Raw genomic sequence first — 24,866 nt, 5'->3', positions numbered from 1 at the left:
CCTTAGCCTCCCCCAAGCTGCTGAGATTACAGGCATGTGCCACCACGCCTGGCAAATTTTTTATTTCAATTTAATTTTTTTCCCTGCAGTACTGGGGATTGAACCCAGGTACACTCTACCTACCACTAAGCTACATTCCCCGCCCTTTCTACTTTTTATTTTGAGACCTGTTTCAAAATAAAAAGGGCAGGGGATGTAGCTCAGTGGTTAAGCATTCTGGACTCAATCCTTAACACTACACCCCCACCCCCCCCCAAAAAAAAAAAAAAAAAAAAAAAGAAGAGAAAGAAAGAAAGTCTTTACCCTCAACTGAACCAGAAAAGAAAAATTAGTAATGATCTGCTCATTGGGATATTTAGAATGCAGGAGATTGCATCAAGAGTTTTAATTCTTCACTCTTTACTGAATCCATGCCCTTTGACATGTAACATTGGAATACACTTCTTTTTTTAAGAAATATTTTTTTAGTTGCTAGTGGATCTTTTTTATTTTATTTATTTATATGTAGTGCTGAGGATCGAACCTAGGGCCTCACACATGCCAGGCAAACACTCTAACACTGAGCTTCAACTTCATCCCATTGGAATACACTTCTAATTTGGGCAAGGCATAATTCCCACTCCTGGGCTCAGGCATGTGACTTGCTTTGTCTAACAGGATGTTAGTCAAGCACCCTTGAACATGAACAGAGTTGTGGAACACATTTATGTAAATAGACTGGATACTCTTGCTGATCCAGGATCACCCCTGAAAGAGTATATTCAAGTTAGACTACTGGTCCCAGAAGGAAGAAAAGAAATAGCTAGAGCCAAGCTACTCCAGTAAATCCTAGAATAGAGCAGATCATCAGCTGACCTGCAGATGCATGAGTAAGCATGTGACCAATAGAAGTGTCTAATCTAGCCAAATGGATGCAGTTGTGCACACCTAATCCCAGCATCTCAGGAGACTGAAACAAAAGGATCACACGTTCAAAGATAGCCAACTTAGTGAGACCCTAAACAACTTAGTGAGATCCTGTCTTAAAATAAAAAATAAAAAAGGGCTGGGATGTCGCTCAGTGGTTAAGTACCCCTGGGTTCAATCACTGGTACAAAAAAATTATAAACTCACTTCTGAGAAAAGACATACACAGAAAATTTTGATATAGAATGCTGATTAAGTTGTGCTACTTTGGAAAAATTAGTGAGCTATATTTTTCTTATGTGTGTGTTTTCTGTTCATAACTCAGTAAAAAGCTTTTTAAAACTTCAATGACATTAACAGAATAGAAAAATATTGACAATTTAGAATTCAGAGGAGGGACTAGTCACTGTTGATAATTAAAGTTGAAAACAGTTAACATGTATTAAGCAATTACTATATGTGCAGAGCACTGTGCTAAATAAGCATTTTATAATTCATACAGCGTCCTTGCGAGGTCATCATTTTATCAGGAGCATTTGTCACAATTAATTATTCCCTCCTCTTGAAACACCTTTCTTTCCACCCCAAGAACATGCTCTTCTGGTTTTCTTCCTACCTCAATAACCACTCCTCAGTATTAACCTTCTCCCTACACTTTAAAAGTGAATACTCTAGGGTTCCATTCTGATACTCTTCTCTACATTTCATAAAGCATGTACTATTATTCTTCTTTGCATTCAACAGATTAAAACATTGAGGTACAAGCACAGAGATTCAAACCTAGGGGGATCAATCTAGACTTCAGAGACCATGCTTTTAACTTCCTCACCATTCCACCATTTTTTGGCCTTCCAGATAAGAGGCAGGATATACTTATACCCATTTTGCATTCCAGTGCCTTTGGTAACAGAAAAGAGACACAGAGTGAAGCATATAGGACTTTCCTTCAAAATATACTAAGGATTACCAGGCAACAAGTCAGCAGGAAATTAAACTCTTACAAATTCTGTTAAACAAGTTCCCTAATTCTTCACTCTGTACTTTAGTAGTAACTTCTCAAGGAGAAATGTAAAAACATTCTGGAACATATTCTCAAATCTATATTCTTATTAAAATGATCTCAGGAGGTGTGGGGATGCAGCTCAGTGATAGAACATTTGCCTAGTGGGTGTCAGGTGCTGGGTTCAAATCACAACACTAGAAAAATCAATCAATCAATCAATCTGGGGAGCTTTAAAATAAACAAATGGGGATGAGTACAGTGGTGTAGGCCTTTAATCCAGGCTACTTAGAAGGCTGAGGCAGGAGGATCAAAATTTCAAGATCAGCTGAATGGTAAAGCACTTCTGGGTTCAATCCCCAGTACCAAAAAAAAAAAAAAAAAAAGGAATAGCAGGGTATAGCTCAGCACTAGAGTACTTACATAGAATGTATGAAATCCCAGGTTCAATCCCCAATGATGCAAATAATTTTAAAATTATGCCTGGAACCTATGTACCTATTAAACCTAGAAGATTCCAGGAATCTGTGTATCCAAGAAACTCAAGCATATTCTGAAGCTCATAACTTGGTACCTTGACTTTGGGACACCTTTGCTCTAGAGAGAATTCTGTGGCCCTCAGAAGGCAAGTAATGACTATCACATATTTCTCCAACAAAGGATGGAAATGAAATGAGAATGGAAATGTAATCTGATATCAATAAGTAATAAAACCAATTAGTAAATCAGAGCAGTGACTGTGGAATTCTAGAGTAGGACCTCAAACCTTTCCCAGATGATCTGAAATTTGTTGCCAGGAGAGTTCATAGTTGAGTGATGCCTCCATCCCTCAGCTTAGAAGGGATTCATCCAGGGAGCAGGGACAAATTTAACACTTTAACAGTCATATTCTCATAGTACTCACCACTACTATGAAGGAACATAAAGGTGTAAAGAGATATGATCATTGTCCCAAGGAAATAGAAGAAAGCATTGTCAACATTGTCTTTTTTTTTTTTTTTTTTGGGCACTGGGGATTGAACCAAAAGGTGCTTGACCACTGAGTCACATTACCAGCACTTTTTATTTTTTATTTTGAGACAGGGTCTTAGTTGCTGAAGCTAACCTCAAACTTGCAATCCTCCTGCCTTAGCCTCCTAAATTGCTGGGATTACAGGAGTATACCACCATGCCTAGCAAATACTGCCATTTTTGCATAAACATAAACACACATATTTTGCTTAAATATACACATAACACTTACTATACAAACATAAATGCTGAAATTAAGGCAAAGAAGTCACTTCAACCCATGTATTAAAAGTCTTACCTCTGTAAGTGCATGCAACTGTCCTTCATGTACACATACACCCAAATACCTGAAAAATAAAATAATTTTTTAAACTAAAATGAAAAAATATGAACATAAATTCCATATAGATAAACTAGTAGAGTTACCCATGCATCAGAAACAACCCAATACCTGTGAAACACTGTGGGTTCCTATTCAATCCCATAGCCTCTTAATCTTTTTTTTTTTAAATGAAAGCTTTTTTTTTTTTAAGAGAGAGAGAGAGAGAGTGTGTTTTTTTAATATTTATTTTTTAGTTTTTGGTGGACACAACATCTTTGTTTGTATGTGGTGCTGAGGATCGAACCCAGGCCGCACGCATGCCAGGTGAGCGCGCTACCGCTTGAGCCACATCCCCAGCCCGAAAGCTTTTTTAAAAAATCTTTATTTTATTTAATTTATTTTTATGTGGTGCTGAGGATCGAACCCAGGGCCTCGCACTTGCTAGGCGAGCGCTCTACTGCTCAGCCACAACCCCAGCCCCTCTTAATCTTAATTAAAGTGCCAGACTGATAAAACTCAAAGTTTACCATGAAACATCAACATTGAAACATCAACATTAAAACATCTGGTTTTAGCAATATGTAGTTAAAAAAAAAAAACTCACAAAAGAATGATGGACATATGACCAAATTATTCCATTTCTTGGTATTTTCCCCTAAGGTGTACAATTGGCATACTATAGCAATACAGCCACTTCAATGTTTATAGCAGCACAATTCACAATAGCTAAATTATGGAATCAACCCAGATCCCTGTAAATATATATAATGGATTAAGAAACTGTGGTATAGGGCTATAGTTGTAGCTCAGTGATAGAGCACTTGCCTAGTATGTATGAGGCACTAGGTTCAATCCCCAGCACCAAATAAAAATCTTTTAAAAATGAAACTGTGATACACATACACACACACACACACACACACACACACACAATGGAGTTCTACCCAGCTATAAAAAAAGAATGAAATTATGGCATTTGCCAGTAAATGGCTGGAAATAGAGAATATGATGCTAAGGGAAATAAGCCAAAATCAGAAACTCAAAGGCCAAATGTTTTCTCTCATATGCTAGAGTAAAGAAAAAGAAAGGGGAGGAAAGTATAGGATATAATAAAGATAAAAGGAAGATCAATAATGTAGAAGAGGGCTGGAGATGTGGCTCAAGCGGTAGCGCGCTCACCTGGCATGTGTGTGGCCCGGGTTCGATTCTCAGCACCACATACAAAACAAAGATGTTGTGTCCGCCGATAACAAAAAATAAATAAATAAATATTAAAATTCTCTTTCTCTCTTAAAAAAAAAATAATAATGTAGAAGATCGAATGTGTGAACTGGGTTCGATCCCCAGCACCAAAAAAATGGAATAGGAGATTAAGAGGCAGAGTGGAGGAATGGGCAATGCAGAATGAATTCTTTTATCATGTTATGTGCATATATAAATACATCACAGGGAACTTCACCTTTATTCGTAAGTAAAAGGAACCAATCAAATATAAATAAATAGATGAGCATAAGAAAAGTCTAGTAGAGTAGAGGAAGGAGAATGGAGGAATGGAGGGAAGGAGGAAGGGAAAAAGGGGGATCATGAATTGAAATTGAATTCCATGCATTTGTTTGTCTGGATAAACCCAACTACTATGATACTTCAACTTTATAAACCTCTAATAAAAAATATTTTTTAAAATTAAAAAACAACAATAATAGGGGAGGGGAGGCGGGGATAGGACATATCAAATGTATGATATGTCAAGATCATTGTATTGTCTTGAGCAACTAATAAAAAAAACAATAATGGTGGATCAGATGTGGTAATACATACCTATAATCTCAGCTATTTGGGAGGCTGAAGCAGGAGGATCATAAATTCAAGCCCAGCCTGGGCAACTTAGGGAGACCTTGTTCCAAAATAAGTTAAAGAAGGGGCTAGAGAAGTAGAGCATCCCTAGGTTCAGTTCCCACCATTGTGCACGTGCACGCGCGCGCGCACACACACACACCACAAAATGGGGGAAAAGAGAGGACAGTAAGTAAGCCTTATAGATATCATGGTATAATGGACAAATCACCAAACTGGAAGTAAGGAAGTTTGATGTAGTTTCAGCTCTGCTACTAGCTGATATATACACGCATACTCACACACTCAAAAAAGTTAGAAAAGAAAAAAGTCAATAAATCTATTTGGGATTCAGTTTCCCCAAATAAAGAAATAGGTAAATTGGATTACCCAGTTTGAAGTTTATAATTTATAAACAACAAACTGGGAGAGAAAAACATTTGGTGGATGATAAAGAACTTCTTTTTTTTTTTTTTAAATTGGTTGTTCAAAACATTACAAAGCTCATGACATATCATCTAAGAACTAACTTCTTTAACTTACAAAAAATTCTTCCAAATGTATAATAAAAAAATAGAAAAATAAGCAAAAGATATATACATAATTTCCAGGAAAATTACTGTTAATATCAAAATGTGATCAAATTCACTCATAACTAAAAATGAACACATAAAGAAATTAACACTAAAAAATGAGACACCACATTTAAAAATTTATCAAAGGTTATGACTGATAATGCTTAGAATTGACCAGAAGGTGAGGAAATAGGAACTCACACTGTTGCGTTCTTGGTACAACTTTTTTTTTTATATATATATATTTTTAGTTCTAGTTGGACACAATGACTTTATTTGTTTTTATGTGGTGCTGAGGATCGAACCTAGCGCCTCGCACATGCTAGACGAGAGCTCTATAACCGCTGAGCCACAACCCCAGCCCTGGTACAACTTTTTCAAAGGGTAATTGATATTATCTAACAAAATGTTTAATTAATCCAATAGTTCCACTTCTATTAATTTATCTTGCAAATATATTCAACTTGGGTGAGCAAAAATACTTGTAAAGTTATGGTTTCAATGTTTGTGTATCCCTAAATTCATATATTTAGACTTAGTCCCCAGTATGATCATATTAAGAAATAGGGTCTTTGGGAGGTGATTGGGTCAAAAAGATTCTGCCTTCCTGAATGGTATTAGTGCCTCTACAGAAGAAGCCCAAAGGACACTGCCCTTTGCACAATGTCAGGACATAGCAATGAGGCACTTTGAAGCAGAAAGCCCTCATCAGATAGCGAAATTGTTGGCACCTTGACCTTGGGCTTTCCAGCCTTCAGAACTATGAGCAATAAATTTCTATTGTTTATAAATTATCCAGCCTTAAGTATTGTATTAAAGCAGCCCAAAAGGACTAAAAGCAAGGACACCTACTTCAATAGTATATATGAATCTAAATATTCGTGAAGCCTGCTTAAGTATTATTGGTATATTCATAAAATGGAATGCATGCTATATAGCCATTACAGTAATGAAGTAATATTTTTACACTGACATGGTAAGATACTGAAAATACAGTGTTAAATGAAAACACTGAGATGAAAGCATTGGTGCATGCCTGTAATCCCAGCAACTTGGGAGGCTGAGGCAGGAGGATCACAAGTTTGAGACCAGCCTCAGCAAATTAGTAAGGTCTTAAGCGACTTAGGGAGATTCTGTCTCAAAATAAAATAAATAAATAAATAAGAAAGAAATTTTTTTTAAAAGGGCTGTGAATGTAACTCAGTGATAAGCAACCCTGGGTTCAATCCCTAGTACCCCAAAACATAAATAAAACACTAAATTATAAAACAGCATAATTCAAAAAGCATGTTTATATATTAGTAGAAAATGTTTAGAAGCATTAATAATAAATGGTACTGGGTAAAGGAGGAAAAGATTGATTTCCATTTTTTAAAAATAATTTTTAGTTGTAGTTGGACACAATTCCTTTAGTTTATTTATATTTATGTGGTGCTGAGGATCGAACCTAGCATCTCACACATGCTAGGAGAACGCTCTACCACTGAGCCACAACCCCAGTCCCTTGATTTCCATTTTTAACTGTACACACTTCTATTGGTATTTTTTTTTTTTAATGGATACAGGGCAATGGGGTTGTGGCTCAGTGGTAGAGCACTTGTCTAGCATGTGTGAGGCACTGAGTTTGATTCTCAGCACCACATACAAATAAATAAAATAAAGGTCCATCAACAACTAAAAAAATTTTTAAAAATAAATGGATTAAGTATCTTTTTGTGTCTTTATTTTTATGTGGTGCTGAGGATCGAACTCAGTGCCTCAAAAATGTGAGGCAAGTGCTCTACCACTGAGCCCAGCCCCAGCCCTTGTAGTTTTTTCAATAAATAAATTTTAAATAAAAACAATGAATCAATGATTTCGATGATTATTATAAAGAAGACAAACATCATAAAGCCAGTAACAGTAGGAGTTTGGGTTGTCAAGAAGGAAGTTTCATCAACAACACCCAAGCCTCAAGTCAGTTCAAGTTTAGAATGGCAAAGAAAAGGGAAGAGACTGACTACAAGTGAGAGTGCAAGGCTGAGCAATGATGGTGCTGGTAAAGACAATAAAATTCCATGAAGGCAGAGTCTGTATTATATTCTTTCATGTGACAGCCCTTAACAGCACCTAGCAAACAGTATGCAAACTTAGTAAATGATTACTAAGTGAAAAGAAATAGTGAGGAGAATATCTGGTCAAGCTGCAATATTACAGCAGAGTTTTAAAGACATGCTGCTACCACATTTCAATTAATGTGGAAATACCAGAATTTCCTCAAGGAGTGTTTTGTTTTGGTGTGTTTTTGTTTTTGTCCTGGGGATTGAACCCAGGGGCCCTTAACCACTGAGCCACATCCCCAGTCCCTTTTTATATTTTATTTAGAGACAAGGTCTTGCTAAGGTGCTTAGGGCCTTGCTAAATAGCTGAGGCTGCCTTAAACTCATGATCCTCTTGCCTCAGCCTCCCAAGTCCTGGGATTACAGGCATTCACCACTGCACCTGGCTAATGGGTGGTTTCTGGACTGCTGGTTTTCTTTAAGTTCATCCAGAGCCCTGGGAACTTGAGGAAGGAAAGAATCTCAGGAAGACCTAGGTAATAAGGAAAATAGGGTGCAAGTTCCAACGACTCATTTCTAGAAACCTACTCTGCCTTAGGAAAACATGGTAAGCAAAATAGCAGGGTAGTTAAAAGGGCTTTGAAATTAGCATGGATTCAAATTCCATCTCCACTCATCACTAGGCATACATTAGTTTCCCTCTCTATAAAATGGGGATAATAATGTCCACAACATAAAATTGTGATAAAGACTGAATAAAATAATAAATGCAAAGTATATAGCACAGTGACTAGACTATAGCAAGAGTTTTAAAAACTGTAAGCAATTATCATAATTACTTAAAAATAATCCAGGCAAGAATCAAACTTGGTTATAGGTAGCTGGGAAGAAGCTAGTTTCTATATATCCACTCTCTTCTCCATTCCCCAACCCTTGTCCCTACTCCCATTCCTTACTTTGTAAAAGTGGGACATTTGACTATATTCATCTACCAGTTTCTTCACTATAAAACTCACTTCCTAATATGAAAGAAAGTGAATCAGTGGAATATGGAACAGTTAAAAATCTAACAAATAATGAATATAAATAAATAATACTAAGTGCTGAAAGACTGCCTCTAGTATGCTGAAGTTGATTAAGGCCACAAGATACAGTGTCTGTAGAAATATACTACTGATTTATTAAACAATTATTTAGCAGAGTGCAGTGATCTGTAGTCCCAGCTGCATGGGAGGCTGAGAAAGTAAAATCTCTTGAGCCCAGGAGTTCAAGGTCAGCTTGGGCAACACAGCAAGACCTCATCTCAAAAATAAATAAATAAATGCAAACAACTATTTGCTTATTGAGTGTTGAGAGCCACAGCCGAAGGGGCCCCAGCAAACTTTCAGACTGCCAGCTGATGATTGGCTCACAGCGGCCCCAGCAACATCTAGCTGATTGGCTCCTCTGCGGTGATGCTCATTGGGCTGTTTCCCTGCCCTTTCAGACCATGGAGCTGCTCATTGGGGAACTTTTTTGGCTCCGTCCACACGACCCAGCCAATCGGCCTCAAGAGGAGGAGGATTGTGGGAGGTGGAGAGGCTGGTGGTTGTGAGAGAGGCTTGTGGGAAGCCGGTGGTGGCAGCTGGGCTCGGAGGGTTTTTCCTGAGGAGCTGTTTTGTTTGGCGTGTGTGGTTCTAAAAAAGTTCGTTTCTTTTGACAAGTGGCTCCTGAATTGTGCCCAGCCAGACTGCGGCAATTGAGTGTCTGCTATGTGCAAGGCATTAAGGACATGAAAATGAATAAAACCAAGTCCCTGCTCTTACAGAAATTTCATTCCAAGGATTATTCTGTTGGAAGGTAATTGTAATAAAAGATAAATGGGTATAATGCAGAATGTGGTTAAACTATAATGCTTCTGAGATTAAATGGCAATTATATCCTTGCCTAGAAAAATTCTAGTCCCATTATCCCACCTATAGCATAAGAGGTAAAGGTAAAATATGATAAGCCATATTTTGTCCTCCACTGAGGCTTTCCATATTGTGATGGGCACTAGCAAGGGTTGGTTAACTGTTTTTATAAATTGTTTGGACTGAAGTCACAGTATTATCTATGGCTGCTCTGATATTATACTGGCATGGTGACAGAGACCGCATGGCTTGCAAAGACTAAAATATTTATTATTTAATCCTTTACAGAAAAAATTTACTGACTTTTGTACTACAACAGAGGTATCTATCCATTTTCACCAAGAGACATTTAAGCAAGTAACCTTCCCCCCCACCCCCACACTACTAGGGATTAAACACAGGGTCTTTCAGACTGAGCTACATCCCCAGCATTTTTTATTTTTTATTTTGAGACAAAATTTCATTAAAATGCCCAGGTTAGTCTTGAATTTGTGATCCTCTGACTCAGACCACCAAGCAGTTGAGATCACTAGTGTGTGCCACTGCACTCAGTTACCTAATGCTTTCCTCATCTGTAAAAATGGACATGAATGTAATTTTTTTTTCAGTGCTGGGGATTGAACCCAGGGCCTTGTGCCTTGTGCATACCAGGTAAGCACTCTACCACTGAGTATATCTCCAGTCCATATAATATATCTTAAAAGGGGTTATGAAGAGTAAATAGTATATTCCAGATAAAGGATATTAAAGTGTATAGGCTCAAATCAATGTTAGTGGTTTTTATTTTATTAAATACTAACAATCCTAGCCAGGCATGGCAGCACACACCTGTAATCCCAGTGGCTCAGGAGGCTGAGACAGGATCACAAGTTCAAGGTCAGACTCAGCAATTTATCAAGGCCCTAAGCAACTTAGTGAGACCCTGTTTCAAAATAAAATATAAAAAGGGACTGGGGATATGGCTCAGTAGTTAAGTGCTCCTGGGTCCCAATCCCAGTACAAAACAAAACAAAACAAAAAACAATCCTATGCTGGGCACAGTGCTGCATGCCTGTAATCCCAGCAATTCAGGAGGTTGAGGCAGGAGGATAATAAATTCAAAGCCAGCCTCAGCAACTTAGTGAGGGCTGAAGCAACTAATGCAGTTCCTGTCTCCAAATAAATAAATAAATAAAGGGCCGGAGATGTGTCTCAGTGGGTAAGCACCTCTGGGTTCAATCCCTACTACCAAAAACAAAAGGAATAGGTTACATTCTCTGTCTACATTTTTTAAACCTTTATTAATTCCCAAACATTATAATCTGCCATATCTGATTTTTTAAACTTTACTCACTGTGGAAAATCCACTTTTATTTATTGCTGCATTTTTAGTACCTAGTAAACTCTCAGAAAAGATTTATTGAATGGCAAGAATGATTCTTATTGCCGGTTGTAGCGGTGCAAACCTGTGATCCCAGCAGCTTGGGAGGCTGAGGCAGGAGGATTGCATGTTCAAAGGCAGCCTCAGCAATTTAGCAAGGCTCTAAGCAACTTAGTGAGACCCTTTCTCAAAATAAAATACAAAATAGGGCTGGGGATGTGGCTCAGAGGTTAAGTGCCCCTGAGTTCAATCCCTGATACAATAAATAAATGAATAGGGCTGGGGATGTGGCTGAGTGGTTAAGCACAGCTGGGTTCAATCCCCTGGTAGCAAAAACAAAAGCAAAACAAGAATGACTCTTCTTCATTTGTTGTTGTTGTTGTGCTAGGGGACTGAACCCAGGGCCTTGTGCACGCAAGGCGAGCACTCTACCAACTGAGCTATATCCCCAGTCCCAAGAATGATTCTTATTACTTGGAAATTTAGCTGAAGCTCTTCCCTTGATTTGGAATATTATATTTGACTAAAAAAAATCATCCTTCTAAGATCAGCTAAAATTTCATCTTCTACTAAGGGATCTCCCAGATGTCCTCAGCATTATTCCTTCTCTTTCTCTCCCCCCTCCCTTCCTAGTTCATTCCCATAGTGCTGCTAGCACTTTTCACCCTCCTTTGAACAACTGCTTCTCAGTTATTATTAAGTGAGAAGTTCTGGGTCTGAAGTCAGATTGCCTGGATTTAAATCCAGTTCTAACCTTACTGATAGATGACCTGTATATTTGTTTCTTAATAAGCAAAATGGGAATATTAATATTACCTAACTCATAAGATTGTTGCAAAGATGAAATGTGATAGGGCTGGGGTTGTGGCTCAGTGGCAGAGCGCTTGCCTCATATATCCTCAGCACCACATAAAAACAAATAAACAGGGCTGGGATTGTAGCTCAGTGGTAAAGTGCTTATCCAGCAGGCATGAGGGACTGGGTTCGATTCTCAGCACCATATATAAATGAATAAATAAAAAATAAAGGTCCACAACAACTAAAAAATATTTAAAAAAAACAAACAAAATAAAGATATTGTGTCCGTTTACAACTACAAACTATTTTTAAAAAAGATGAAATGTGTTAACTTGGGTTCTTGGAACATAATACCAGAAAATGTTACTTTTCTTTTTACATTTCTGACTCCTTTCCCAGTCTGGAATATAAATAAGGTTTTTAAGAGTTCAGGATCTTGTTTTGTCATACAGTATCTGATATACAATCCTTCCTTATAGGACATTTATTTACTGAATGAAGAAATAATAATCACCAAATTAGCTTCATAATGTAAATATATTTTATAAGAAAGAACATTTAGAGATAGGTACAATACTAGAAAGCCAGGAAGTATTGGATTTAATCAAATATTTATTAAGAAGACAGGCAATAGGGTTCCACTATAAAAGCAATGGCTACTTTCTAAAATCAGGAGTTTTCTAGAAGCTGAAAAGATCTGGTTTGGGTGTGATATACCCTTGCTTCTCTTCCTCCCAGGGCCATCGTCACAAGAGGTCACATATCACACATACAGTCAACCAGGACAACATGATTGTTGAGAGCCACAGCCAAAGGGGCCCCAGCAAACTTCCTTCGGCTGTGGCTCTTAACACATGATGGTTTCCTTCTGTATTCTTCCCCATCCCCTACTAACCACACTACATTATCACAGTTCTGTCACACAACCCTCCTTCTATGTGCAATCTTTCTGCCTGACCTCTCCTACCTCATTCCTTACACAGACAACCACCACCATTCGCATTCAAAATGGTGTCATACAGCTGGCAAGCTGAGACAGGCATCAGCTTTATAGTAGAAGAAAAGTTTGAGCAGAATTAATCACTCCAGTTGCTAACAAAATATATTTTAAAGGGAAATATTACTCATCCTTGATAAAGAAGCAATAATGTGCCTAGAAAAGAATATAATATCAGCAGTAAATGTTTCTGAAATTGCCACTGCTAATTACATCAAAATCTAAGTCGTGGATGAATTCTTAAATCTTTCTTAGTACAAGACAGGACTTTTAAAAGTACATCAATGATTCTTATTCCCATGCCTCAAATCAGTGGTAGAGAAACCCAAGGTTTAATCCCCAATATGGAAAAAAAAAATAGTCTGAATTTCTAGTAAGTTTTCAGGTAGATGCTGTCCATGGACCACATATGCAGAACTATAAAGTTCTTTCTAGTCTAAAAAACAGCTCATCACTGCTCTAAAGTTAGAAAGATCAATAGGAAAATTTCAGCTCTCATACTACTGGTAAACTAGATTTTGGCCAAATAGTTAATTTGCCTCAGTCTTTCCCTATTGATTACCATGTTTTTCCAAACCTTTGCCTTTTTCAGGCTGTTCCCACTAGTAGTATGTCCTTCTCCTCATTTCCACATAGTTAGATTCTACCCATCCTCAAAGCCAAGTTCAAATACTTTCATCCCACGAAACAATTTGTGGGAAGTGATTTCTAAACCACCATGCTTCTCAATTACCAAAGTACTCCATCTACACCATGCTATTTTTCTATAGCATCATCATTTCCTAACTCTATATTTTATCACATGCCTTATATCTTTTATACTAGACCACAGTTTCGTTTTCATTTTCATTTATTTTTTAGTACTGGGAATTGAACCCAGGGGTACTTTATAACTGAGCTACATCCCTGCTCCTTTTTTTTTTATTTTGAGATAGCGTCTCACTAAGTTGAGGGTTTGCTAAATTGCTGAGACTGGCTGTGAACCTGCAAGCCTTCTGCCTCAACCTCCTGAGTTGCTGGGATTACAGGTGTGATCCATCACACCTGGGTAGACAATAGTCTCTTAACATCAAGATATCATTCTCTTGCTTGGCATATAACAGTACAGTCTGGGCAAATTTAAAATAACTCTGATCACTTATTCTGAGTATATGGGCTGGGGTTGTGGCTTAGTGGCAGAACACTTGCCTTGCAAGTGTGAGGTACTGGGTTTGATCCTCAGCACCACATAAAAATGAATAAACAAAATAAAGATATTGTGTTCATGTATAATTAAAAAGTATTTTTAAAAATTTCTGAGTATGTAATATGCGCCAGGCGGGTACTGGGGATTGAACATAGGGACTTGTACATGCTAGGAAAGTACTCTACCGCTAAACCCTTTTTATTTTTTGAGACAGGGTCTCACTAAATTGCTTGAGGATGGTCTCAAACTTGTGATCCTACTGCCTCAGGCTCCTGAGTCACTGAGATTATAGGAGTGTATCATGGCACCCAGCCCCAACAGTTAACTCTTAATTAACACATACTTTTCAGGCATTGTTGTAAGTGCTTTACACTGTCTTATATCATTCAATTCTCACACTAACCCAATGAAATAGTTATTATGATTATTATGCCAATCATACCAATAAAGAAATGGGGGCACAGAGAAATTAAGTAACTTGACCAAATCACATTGCCAATAGCCGGAAAAACGAGGAATCAAACTCAGACTGTGGATTGCAGAGTCTGTGCTCTTAATCATGTGACATTTCGTTTCCATATGGTTGTAAAAGGATATAAAGATGACTAAGGCACAGTCTTTCCCTAAGGGCTATTCCAAAACCTTTTATGGCAGATCTGTATGTTCCTGATTAAAGTTCAAATTCCTTAGCATTTTATTCAAAGGTCTGAATTATCTGACCCTAACCTCTCTTGCCTTTTATTATATCCACTTGCATTCTCTATGCTTTAGTCATACAACCTGCCACTCCTAAACATGTCCTGAATGCTTTCATATTATTTCTAGAATGAGTCTTTAACTCAAAGCTCTACCAATCCTTAAAAACTCAGCTCAAGAACATCTCCAAATAATAATAAACAGTTATATATCATTTAGTTTGCCAGGGAAGGTCACATCTCAAGTCATTAAATTAACAAAATTGCCTTTTGAAGCCGATTATAATAACCTCTGATTCAGAGATATAATTTTAAACATTTCTCTGATATTTCCAATCAAAATTAATTTTCTCTTCCCTATATATTCATGTAAGTATTTTGAAACTGATATTGTACTATTATCAGGCTTGTCTTCTATATCAGTTTTTATCTACACCCAGCTCTTTCACTAAATTAGAAGATTCTTGAGGGCAGGGATCCTGTGTTTGGAAGAGAATGTCTACTTGCTTAAAAAAATGCTTTCCTTTTCCTTCTATATTTCTTTCTCTTTTTTAATATTTATTTTTTTAGGTGTAGATGGACACAGCACAATGCCTTTATTTTTATTGGTGCTGAGGATCGAACCCAGCGCCCCGCGAGCCAGGTGAACGCCTACCGCTTGAACCACATCCCAGCCCAAGTGGTAATTTTTTTGACAGCTTTGACACAGTGGCCATGGAACTCTTCCTTCCAGGTGCTGCTGTTCAGTCTTGAGGGAGGTTCAAGTCTAGCAGTAGTAAGTAGCAGTAGTGTCAGTGTTTTGGTTTTTTTTTCAATCAAAACAAGTATAGCTAGATGTGTTTAGGACTGCTGTCATACCTCACTCTTCACTTCTCTGTTTAGGTATTAAACTTTTGGGGAGGTCAACATTTAAACTTTCAATGTTTAACTCTGAGCTTATATAGAACTATAAGCTCAATAAATATTTGACTAACTGAATATGAATGCCACGGAGGAATATGTTAATGTTATTTCCTTCTGCTTATTTAGAAAGAGTCAAGCCCAAAGACTGTCTTAGGTCCTGTGGACATTATAACACAGGATAGTAACCCATAATTTTTTATTATGTACCCCACAGAAAACTAATAACAGGTACATAATAAAAAATTATGGGTTACTATCCTGTGTTATAATGTCCACAGACCTAAGACAGTCTTTGGGCTTTGACTCTTTCTAAATAAGCAGAAGGAAAATAACATTAACATATTCCTCCGTGGCATTCATATTCAGTTAGTCAAATATTTATTGAGCTTATAGTTCTATATAAAGCTCAGAGTTAAACATTGAAAGTTTAAATGTTGACCCTCCCCCAAAAGTTTAATACCTAAACAGAGAAGTGAAGAGTGAGGTATGACAGCAGTCTAAAACACATCTAGCTATACTTGTTTTGATTGAAAAAAAAAACCAAAAACACTGACACTACTGCTACTTACTACTGCTAGACTTGAACCTCCCTCAAGACTGAACAGCAGCACCTGGAAGGAAGAGTTCCATGGCCACTGTGTCAAAGCTGTCAAAAAAATTACCACTTGGGCTGGGATGTGGTTCAAGAGGTAGCACGTTCGCCTGGCATGCGCGGGGCGCTGGGTTCGATCCTCAGCACCATATACAAATAAAATAAAGATGTTGTGTCCACCGAAAACTAAAAAAATAAATTTTAAAAAATTACCACTTATTGCTCACCTTGACATGCCTGGAATCTGAGTTAGGTGATTTATATGCATTATCTGAGAAGAAATTACCTTCAAGTTCTCATCAAGGAAAATGAGTTTCAGAGCATTTAAGTGACTTGATAAAGTTTGGAGAGGATACCAGAATCTGGATGTTTGGCTCTGAAGCCTGTATTTTGCCCTGTGACAATGAATGAGGAAAAAAAAAAAAAAGACCATTTGTTCAATAATAACTACATTTTTGGTTCACTTAAAAAAGATGTTGCTGGACTTGGTGCCACACACCTGTAATCCTAGCAGCTCCGAAGGCTGGGTTTCAAATTCAAAGCCAACCTCAGCAACTTAGCGAGACCCTGTCCTTAGATAAAATATTTTTAAAAGAGGTGGAGATGTGGTTTAGTGGTTAAGTGTTCCTGGGTTCAATCCTGGGTTAAAAAAAAAAAAAAAAAAAAAATGTTGAGCTGAGGTGCAGCTTGGTGGTAAAGCATCTGCTTGGCATGTCCAAAGCCCTGGGTTCAATCCCCAACACCAAAATAAAATAATAAAACTAGTTTGTTTTATAAGCTCTTCTGCTGTCAACTTTGAGCAACAAGCAGCAGCCACAGTGTTGGAGTTCTTCTGACCTGTACTGGTCTTTCAGAAAATGGCTGACTCTAAAGACTATGGTAGTAACAATTAAGGGACCATGGTAGTAACAATTAAGGGACTTGAAATAATCCTACAATAGAATATTAAAATGTGGCATAATTTTGATACTAAAATGCTTTCCAAAAGGCCTATATCTAAAACACTGAAACCTATTTAGACTGGCTTTTAAAAAAAAAAAATATTGTTTTAGTTGTCAATGATCTTTATTTTATTTATTGATATGCAGTGCTAAGAATCAAACCCAGTGCCTCACACATGCTAGGTAAGCGCTCTGCCACTGAGCCACAATCCTAGCCCCAAAGACTGGCTTTTTTTTTTTTTTTTTTAAAGAAAGAGTGAGAGAGAGGAGAGAGAGGGAGTGTTGAGAGCCACAGCCAAAGGGGCCCCAGCAAACTTTCAGACTGCCAGCTGATGAGCTGAAGGGGCCCCAGCAAACTTTCAGACTGCCAGCTGATGATTGGCTCACAGCGGCCCCAGCAACATCTAACTGATTGGCTCCTCTGCGGTGATGCTCATTGGGCTGTTTCCCTGCCCTTTCAGACCACGGAGCTGCTCATTGGGGGACTTTTTTGGCTCCGCCCATGCGACCCAGCCAATCGGCCTCAAGAGCAGGAGGATTGTGGGAGGAAGAGGTTGTTGGGGTGTGTGGCTTGTGGGAAGCCGGTGGTGGCAGTTGGGCTCTGAGGGTTTTTTCCTGAGGAGCTGTTTTGTTTATCGTGTGTGGTTCTAAAAATAAAGTTAGTTTCTTTTGACAAGTGGCTCCTGAATTGTGCCCAGCCAGACTGCGGCAAGGGAGAGAGAATTTTAATATTTAAGTATTTGGCGGACACAACATCTTTGTTGGTATGTGGTGCTGAGGATCGAACCCGAGCCGCACGCATGCCAGGTAAGCGCGCTACCGCTTGAGCCACATCCCCAGCCCATGGCTTTTTTTTTAAAAAGGTGTTTTTTCAGAAGTTTTGATATATTTTTATTCCATGTCCTCCTACAATTTTAGAAGAAAGAAACGTACAACATACTGCATCAGACTCCACTAATGCTTTAACATGTGGCACTAAAATTAACTGCTTTGCATTTTACTCCAAATAAAGATACCATCACTCTCTTAGACTTGAAAAAAAATACCAATATCAAAAAGAAGAAAGGGGTTGGGGATGTGGCTCTAGTGGTAGAGTGCTCACCTGGCATGTGTGAGGCACTGGGTTCGATCCTCAGCACCACATAAAAATAAAATAAAGATATTGTGTCCACCTAAAAAAAACAAACAAAAAAACAACCAAAAAATAAATAATAAAAAAAAAAAAGAAGAAGAAGAAAGGGGGAAGCCATATCATGGAGAAGAGAGGACAATGGGATTGATCTCAAATCCTAAAAGAACTATGAATGTAAACCCTTAAAAAGGCAGTTAATATCCTTGGGTTAAGCTTGCTGAAGTTCAAAAGTGTTTTAAAGGTATTTTACCATGGAAAACTGGTTATGCTAGGGCCGATATGAGAATTCATAAGGAAAATTCAGCTGAGCAGATATTAACCATCAGTCTCACATCAGGTAATACTAAATAGAGCTGGTTCTGTCTAGCTTTCTCTTTTCTGACCATGATTTTACAATCCAGTTTTACCACAGCCATAGGCATAATAAACAAACATTGCTTAAAAATCAGATCATGTCAATAGTACTTCACATAATAACAAGAGGACCAATCAAGCTCACGGTTTAATTTTATTTTTTTGTAGTTGAAAGCAATATAAAGATCTAAAATGTGAAAATTAGGGCCAAGAATATAGCTTAAAGGTACAATTCTTGCCTAATATAAGTGAGGCCCAAGGTTTGATCTCAAGCACCACAAAATAAATAAATAAATATATTCAAACAATTTAATAAATATAAAAACTCCTTACATTTCTAGGAGGAAAACAAATACCCTCTATCTTGAATAACAACTGAAATTAAACTCAGGCTATGAATGAATTCATTCTACAAGCACTTATTTATTTATTTATTTATTTTTGGTGGTGCTGGGGATTGAACCCAGGGCCTTGTGCATGTAAGGCAAGCACTCTACCTCTGAGGTATATATATCCCTAGCCCTACAGGTACTTTCTTTAACAAAAAAAAATTTAAACCACATTGCTCAAAGCTTCAATATAAACAGCAAAACTCCAAGACTTCTGACAAAGGCAGAATACAGATACATGAAATGAGTTTAATATCTGTTTAAACGCACCCCCCCACATGCACTTTTTTAATTTAGGAAGCTCAGAAGAGAAATAATACTCACAAACCTAAGGATCTAATTGTGTCCCCAGAGCCAAGTGTGGTGGTACACACCTGTAATCCCAGTGGCTCAAGAGGCTGAGGTAGGAGGGTCATGAGTTCAAAACCAGCCTTACCAACTTAGGCTCTAAGCAACTCAGCAAGACCCTGACTCTAAATACAATATAGAAAAGGGCTGGGATGTGGGCTCAATGGTAAATCACCCCGGGTTCAATCCCTGGTAGAAAAAAAATTACGTCTCCAAATCCTGAAAAAACTTCTTCCTCTGTCCCAAGTTTATCCTTTATTCTGATTACGCATAAACAAACAAACAAATACACACACACACACACACACCACAATTTATTTATTTATTTGTGTATATATTGTGTATTTTATATATAAATACAGGTTTCAATTTATAGTGCATACTTCTGAAACAATGTTCTGACAGTGATTTATTTCTTCTCCCTCTCCCAATGTACTGAGAAAAGAAAAATTCAACAAGCAATTACTATGTGAAAGGTGGTACTCTCCATTGAAATGCAGAACACTTAATTTTTTTTTTTTCCTCCTTGCAGTGCTAGGGATTGAACCCAGAAGCTCACACATACTAGGCAAGTACTCTACTATTAAGCTACATTCCAGCTTTTTTTTTTTTTTTTTTTTTTAAGTTGCTTGTCATTTATACTAATAAGCACAGGCCTGGCAAAGGTGATTATGAGGGATCTATAAAAATAAATACGATGGCCCCTTCTTCAAGAAGTTCATAAAAAATGATGATGATGTAAAGCCCCAGAGGGCTGGGGCTGTAGTTCAATTGTAGAGTGCCTGCCTCGAATTTGTAAGGCACTAGGTTCTATCCTCAGCACCACATAAAAAATAAATAAATAAAGATTATGTCCATCTACAACTAAAATATACATACATATATTTTAAAAAGGAGTATTTACTGAGCACTTGAAGATGTATCACACACAAACTTTACAGGGATTACCTCATTTAATCCTCATAAAAACTACATAATAGGTACTATTATAATTTATACACATAAAGAAAATGAAGACAGATTAAGTGACTTGCCCAAGGGTACACAAATAGCAAATGGCAAAGTCATGTTTGGAACTTAAAGCTTTACAATCAGGCGTGGTGGCACATGCCTGTGATCCCAGTAACTCAGGAGTCTGAGGCAGGAGGAATGCAGGTTGGAGGTCAGACTGGCAATTTAGCAAGACCTTGTCTCAAAATAAATAATAAAAAAAGGGTTGGAGGATATTGTTCAGTACCCCTAAGTCAATCCCCAGTATCAAAAACAAAAGTCACCAAAAGACAAAAGTTTAAGGCTTTACAGCCTCAATATATAATGCTTCAGATTATTATAACAGTAATAATAAATAAATAAATAAATAAAAGTAATACTTAAGATTTCAAGTGGAATAAATTTGTTTTTTTGGTACTGGGGATTGAACCCAGGAGTATTTTACCACTGACTGAGCTACATCCACAGCCATTTTGAAGAAAGGGTTTTGCTAAATTGCTCAGGCTGGCCTTGATCTTGTGATCTTCCTGCAATATCTCCCAAATTGCTGGAATTATGGGCATAAACCACTGTGCCTGGCTTGCACTGGGATAAATTCATTTAATCCTCCCATCAACTTAGTATGGTAGTACTAATATTACTTTTAAAGATGAGAAAATTAAGTTTATAGAGGTTACAAAATTTGTCCAAGGTCCCCTAATTATTAATAGGCAAACCATCCTTAACCTTTCCTCTGAATTACTTGTTTATCCAACTGCCAATTTGATACTTTCTGATCTCCCATTCCCAAAATCTGACCCATAGTTTTCCCCAGTGCAATCACTGGCAATTCAATTCTTCCCATTGTTCAAGTAAAAAAAATCTAAGTAAAAGTCATTCTTGACTCCTCCCTTCCCTTGTGCTAATATCACACACCAAAATCCATTAGGAAATCCCATTGCCTCTTTCAAAAGTAGACAAGGACTGGGGCTGTAGCTCAGTGGCAGAGCACTTGCCTTGCACATGTGAGGCACTGGATTCAATCCTCAGCATCACATAAAAGTAAACAAATAAAATAAAGACATGCTGTCCATCTACAACTATTAAAAAAAACTTTTTTTTAAGTAGACAGAATCCACTGGGTGTGGTGGTACATACATGCAATCCTAGTGACTCAGGAGGCTGAGGCAGGAGGATCATAATTTGAGGCCAGCCTCTGTAACTTAGTAAGGTCCTAAGCAACTTAGTGAGACCCTGCTTCAAAATAAAAAATAATAATAAAATAATAAGGGTTGGGGATGTGGCTTAGTGGTAAATGTCACCGGGTTCAATCCCTAGTACCAAATATACATACATACACACACACATACACACACACACACATATACACACACACAATCCAACTGCTACTCTACTTCCATTGCTACCACATGGTCCCAGTCATCAACAACTACTTGAATTATTTCCATAGCTTTCTAACTTAATATTCATCAATTACATACTTACATAGTTTCAAATAGGCATATAACGGAATTAACAGGCCCCTATCCTGCTCCATCCACACAGAATCCTACTCTACAGAAAGAACTGCTTTTAATTTTTTTTTAGAAGAAACTATTTCTTCTATTTAACTTTACACATTTAGTTAACATAATTAAACTACTATTTCTGACCTTATCTATGACTTGCCAGTGTACAAGCTGAGGTTGCAGCACTCAAACTATTTCCATTCCAATGTTGTTATAAGACAAATCTGGGTAAGATGAATATTCAGGGAGGAAACATCAAGACTCAGAATTTATATGATTGTGACTACAATCACTACTAGGGCAAATACTATGTTTTATTTCTTTTGCAATTTTTTTTGCCTCACTTTTCATTTGCTTAGTTATCATGTGCCTACCATTATTTTTACCCAAAGCCTCCAACAGAATTGTAAAATTCTTCTGAATATGAATTTCTACTCTGCCAAACATACCATGAAATCTCTTAACTTCTTTCCTCAACCCTCTCACTTCCACAGTATCTCTCCTGGAGTTCATGATCCTTCTATGCCTATTTGGACTATTTATTCTATAGACTATTGCATAGGGGACTTCTTGATTACCTTTTTATCCTCCTTTCTAAATCTCATGCCTTTATTTTTTACTTCCTTGTTTTATTTACCACTTTGTTTTGATAGGACACATCCTCCAGCAGTTTCATGAGAAAGGGGTACATGAGAGGCAAATGCTTTGAGACCTTTGTCTAAAAATGTCTTTATTAATACTACTCTCATGCTTGATTGGTAGTTTGGCTAGACACCTAGTTTTGAAGAGGAGGCTGGAGGTGTACCTCAGTGGACAAACGCTTGCTTAGCATGTGCAAGATCTTGGGTTCAATCCTCAGTACTACACACGTGTGCACACACAGAATTCTAAGCCTAAAAATCCTTTTCTCTCAGAAAGCACTGTTCTGTTGGTCTACTTCCGTAGCTGACATTAAGATCCAATGCCGGGCTGGGGATGTGGCTCAAGCGGTAGCACGCTCGCCTGGCATGCGTGCGGCCCGGGTTCGATTCTCAGCACCACGTACAAACAAAGATGTTGTGTCCGCCGATAACTAAAAAAATAAAAAAAATAAAAAAAAAAAAAAAAAAAAAAAAGATCCAATGCCACAGATTTTTCTACTCTTTTATGGGATCTATTTTTATTTTTCTTTGTGGAAGTGTTTAGAATCTTTCTCTTATTATCCACATTCTAAAAATTTCATAATGATATGCTCTGGGTGGTATTTTTTTATTGAATTGGCCACTTAATGGACCCTTTCCATCTAGAAGTTCATACCCATTTGTTCTAGAATATGTTCTCTCGTTAATAAAAATAGTAAACTTTCTAGATTGATCTTTTAATTTTCTTTTTTCTCTTATTTTTCCTCTTTTATGTTTCCCTATAAGAGAGAATTTCTTCAAACATCTATCTCAAATTTCTATTAAAATGGTTTTATTTATTATATTTTTATTTATTTGCTAAATAAATAAATAAATTCAGGCTAAATTCCCAGGTTCATTCTACCACTGAGCTACAGCTCAGTCCTTTTTATTTTTTATTTTGAAATAGGGTCTCACCAAGTTGCTAAAGCTGATTTCAAACTTGTATTCCCCCTGCCTCAGCATTCTAAGTCACTGGGATCACAGGTGTGCACCACCATACCTTAACCTCCTTTATATATATATATAAAATTTATTTATTTTTTATGGAGCTGAGGATTGAACCCAGGGCCTCACACATGCTAGGCAAGCACTCTACCACTGAGCCACAATCCCAGCCCCTTTTTGTTTGTTTTGTACCAGGGATTGAATCCAAGGGTGCTTTACCATTGAGACACAACTCCACCCCTAAATTTTTACTTGTATTTTGAGACAGCAAAATATAGTTAGTTGCTTAGGGCCTCACTAAGCTGTTAAGACTGGCTTTGAAATTGCGACCTGTACCACCAAGCCTGGCTTTTTTTTTTTTTTTTTTTAAATTGTCTTCCTTGGGGCTCGAGATGTGACCCGATGGTAGAATGCTCACCTAGCATGTGTGAGGCACTGGGTTCAATCCTCAGCACCACACAAAAATAAAATAAAGGTATTGTGTCCACCCATAACTAAAATGTGTGTGTGTGTGTGTGTGTGTGTGTGTGTATAAAAATTGTGTTCCTTGGACTGAGGTTGTGGCTCAGTGGTAGAGTGAATGCCTAGCACCCATGAGGCACTGGTTTCGATCTCAGCACCACGTAAAAATAAACAAATAAAATAAAGTTATTATGTCCATCTACAACTAAAATTTTTTTAAATTGTCTTTTCTTTGGAGCTATATTCATTTTCTCCAGGAAAAATATTCACCAATTTCTTGGCAGGTGGTATGAATGCGGGTGGAATGAGGATAATTCCTACATGCCTGAGAGGAAGAAGACCAGAAGTCTTACAAGCATCACCACTTAGTATGCAGTATATCCCTCTCAGCTCCCTCTTTTCATTATGAAATTCTTCCCTCATCTTATGCCATGTCAGATGCTTCTAGTATGAAGCATTTCTGGTTGTTTGTTTTGTTTTGTTTGTAGTACTGGGAACCAAATGCAGGAACATTATATTACTGAGCTAGACCCAGCCGTTTTTATTTTTTAATTTGGTAAGAATAAGTTCAAAAGATCATGAAGTAGGAAAAACTCAGTGTGTTGGAGAAACAAGCAGATTAGTCATGGTGGTTAGAATAGTGTAAGAGGAGCTGGGGTTGTGGATCAGTGGCAGAGTGCTCGCCTAGCACACATGAGGCACTGGGTTCAATTCTTGGCATCACGTTAAAATAAAGATACTGCGTCCACTTACAATTAAAAAATAAATATTAAAAAAAAAAAGAATAGTGTAAGAAAAGGGAGGAATGATGAGAAATAAGGCCACAGGCAGGCAGGCCAAATCACTGAAGGCCTTTTAGATCAAAGTCTGGATTTTATTTTAAGGGTCACCAAAAAAAAAAAAAAAAAAAAAGAACATACAAAAGGAAATTCAAGGAGATGATATGATCTGATTTACCTTTTAAAAATTCAAACTGGTTATTGTGGGGCAAGGAGAAACCAAAAGATCAATTAGGGAGGCTGGCCT

At 37.5% G+C, this 24,866-nt stretch overlaps 1 protein-coding gene across 4 annotated transcripts in view; it reads right to left on the bottom strand.

Moving 5' to 3' along the window:
* Nucleotides 1-24,866, bottom strand: part of Tesk2 (testis associated actin remodelling kinase 2) — a 140,770-nt gene that overhangs the window by 36,759 nt on the left and 79,145 nt on the right. For all 4 annotated transcript variants that reach the window (XM_076860541.1, XM_076860543.1, XM_076860542.1 and 1 more), the window contains one exon: nucleotides 3,216-3,264. In XM_076860541.1, coding sequence (XP_076716656.1) covers nucleotides 3,216-3,264 — 49 coding nt within the window. The remainder of the gene's footprint in view (nucleotides 1-3,215; nucleotides 3,265-24,866) is intronic.

Source organism: Callospermophilus lateralis, chromosome 7 (assembly GCF_048772815.1).
Source record: "Callospermophilus lateralis isolate mCalLat2 chromosome 7, mCalLat2.hap1, whole genome shotgun sequence".
NCBI lineage: Eukaryota > Metazoa > Chordata > Mammalia > Rodentia > Sciuridae > Callospermophilus > Callospermophilus lateralis.
This window is presented reverse-complemented; position numbering and strand designations above follow the sequence as displayed.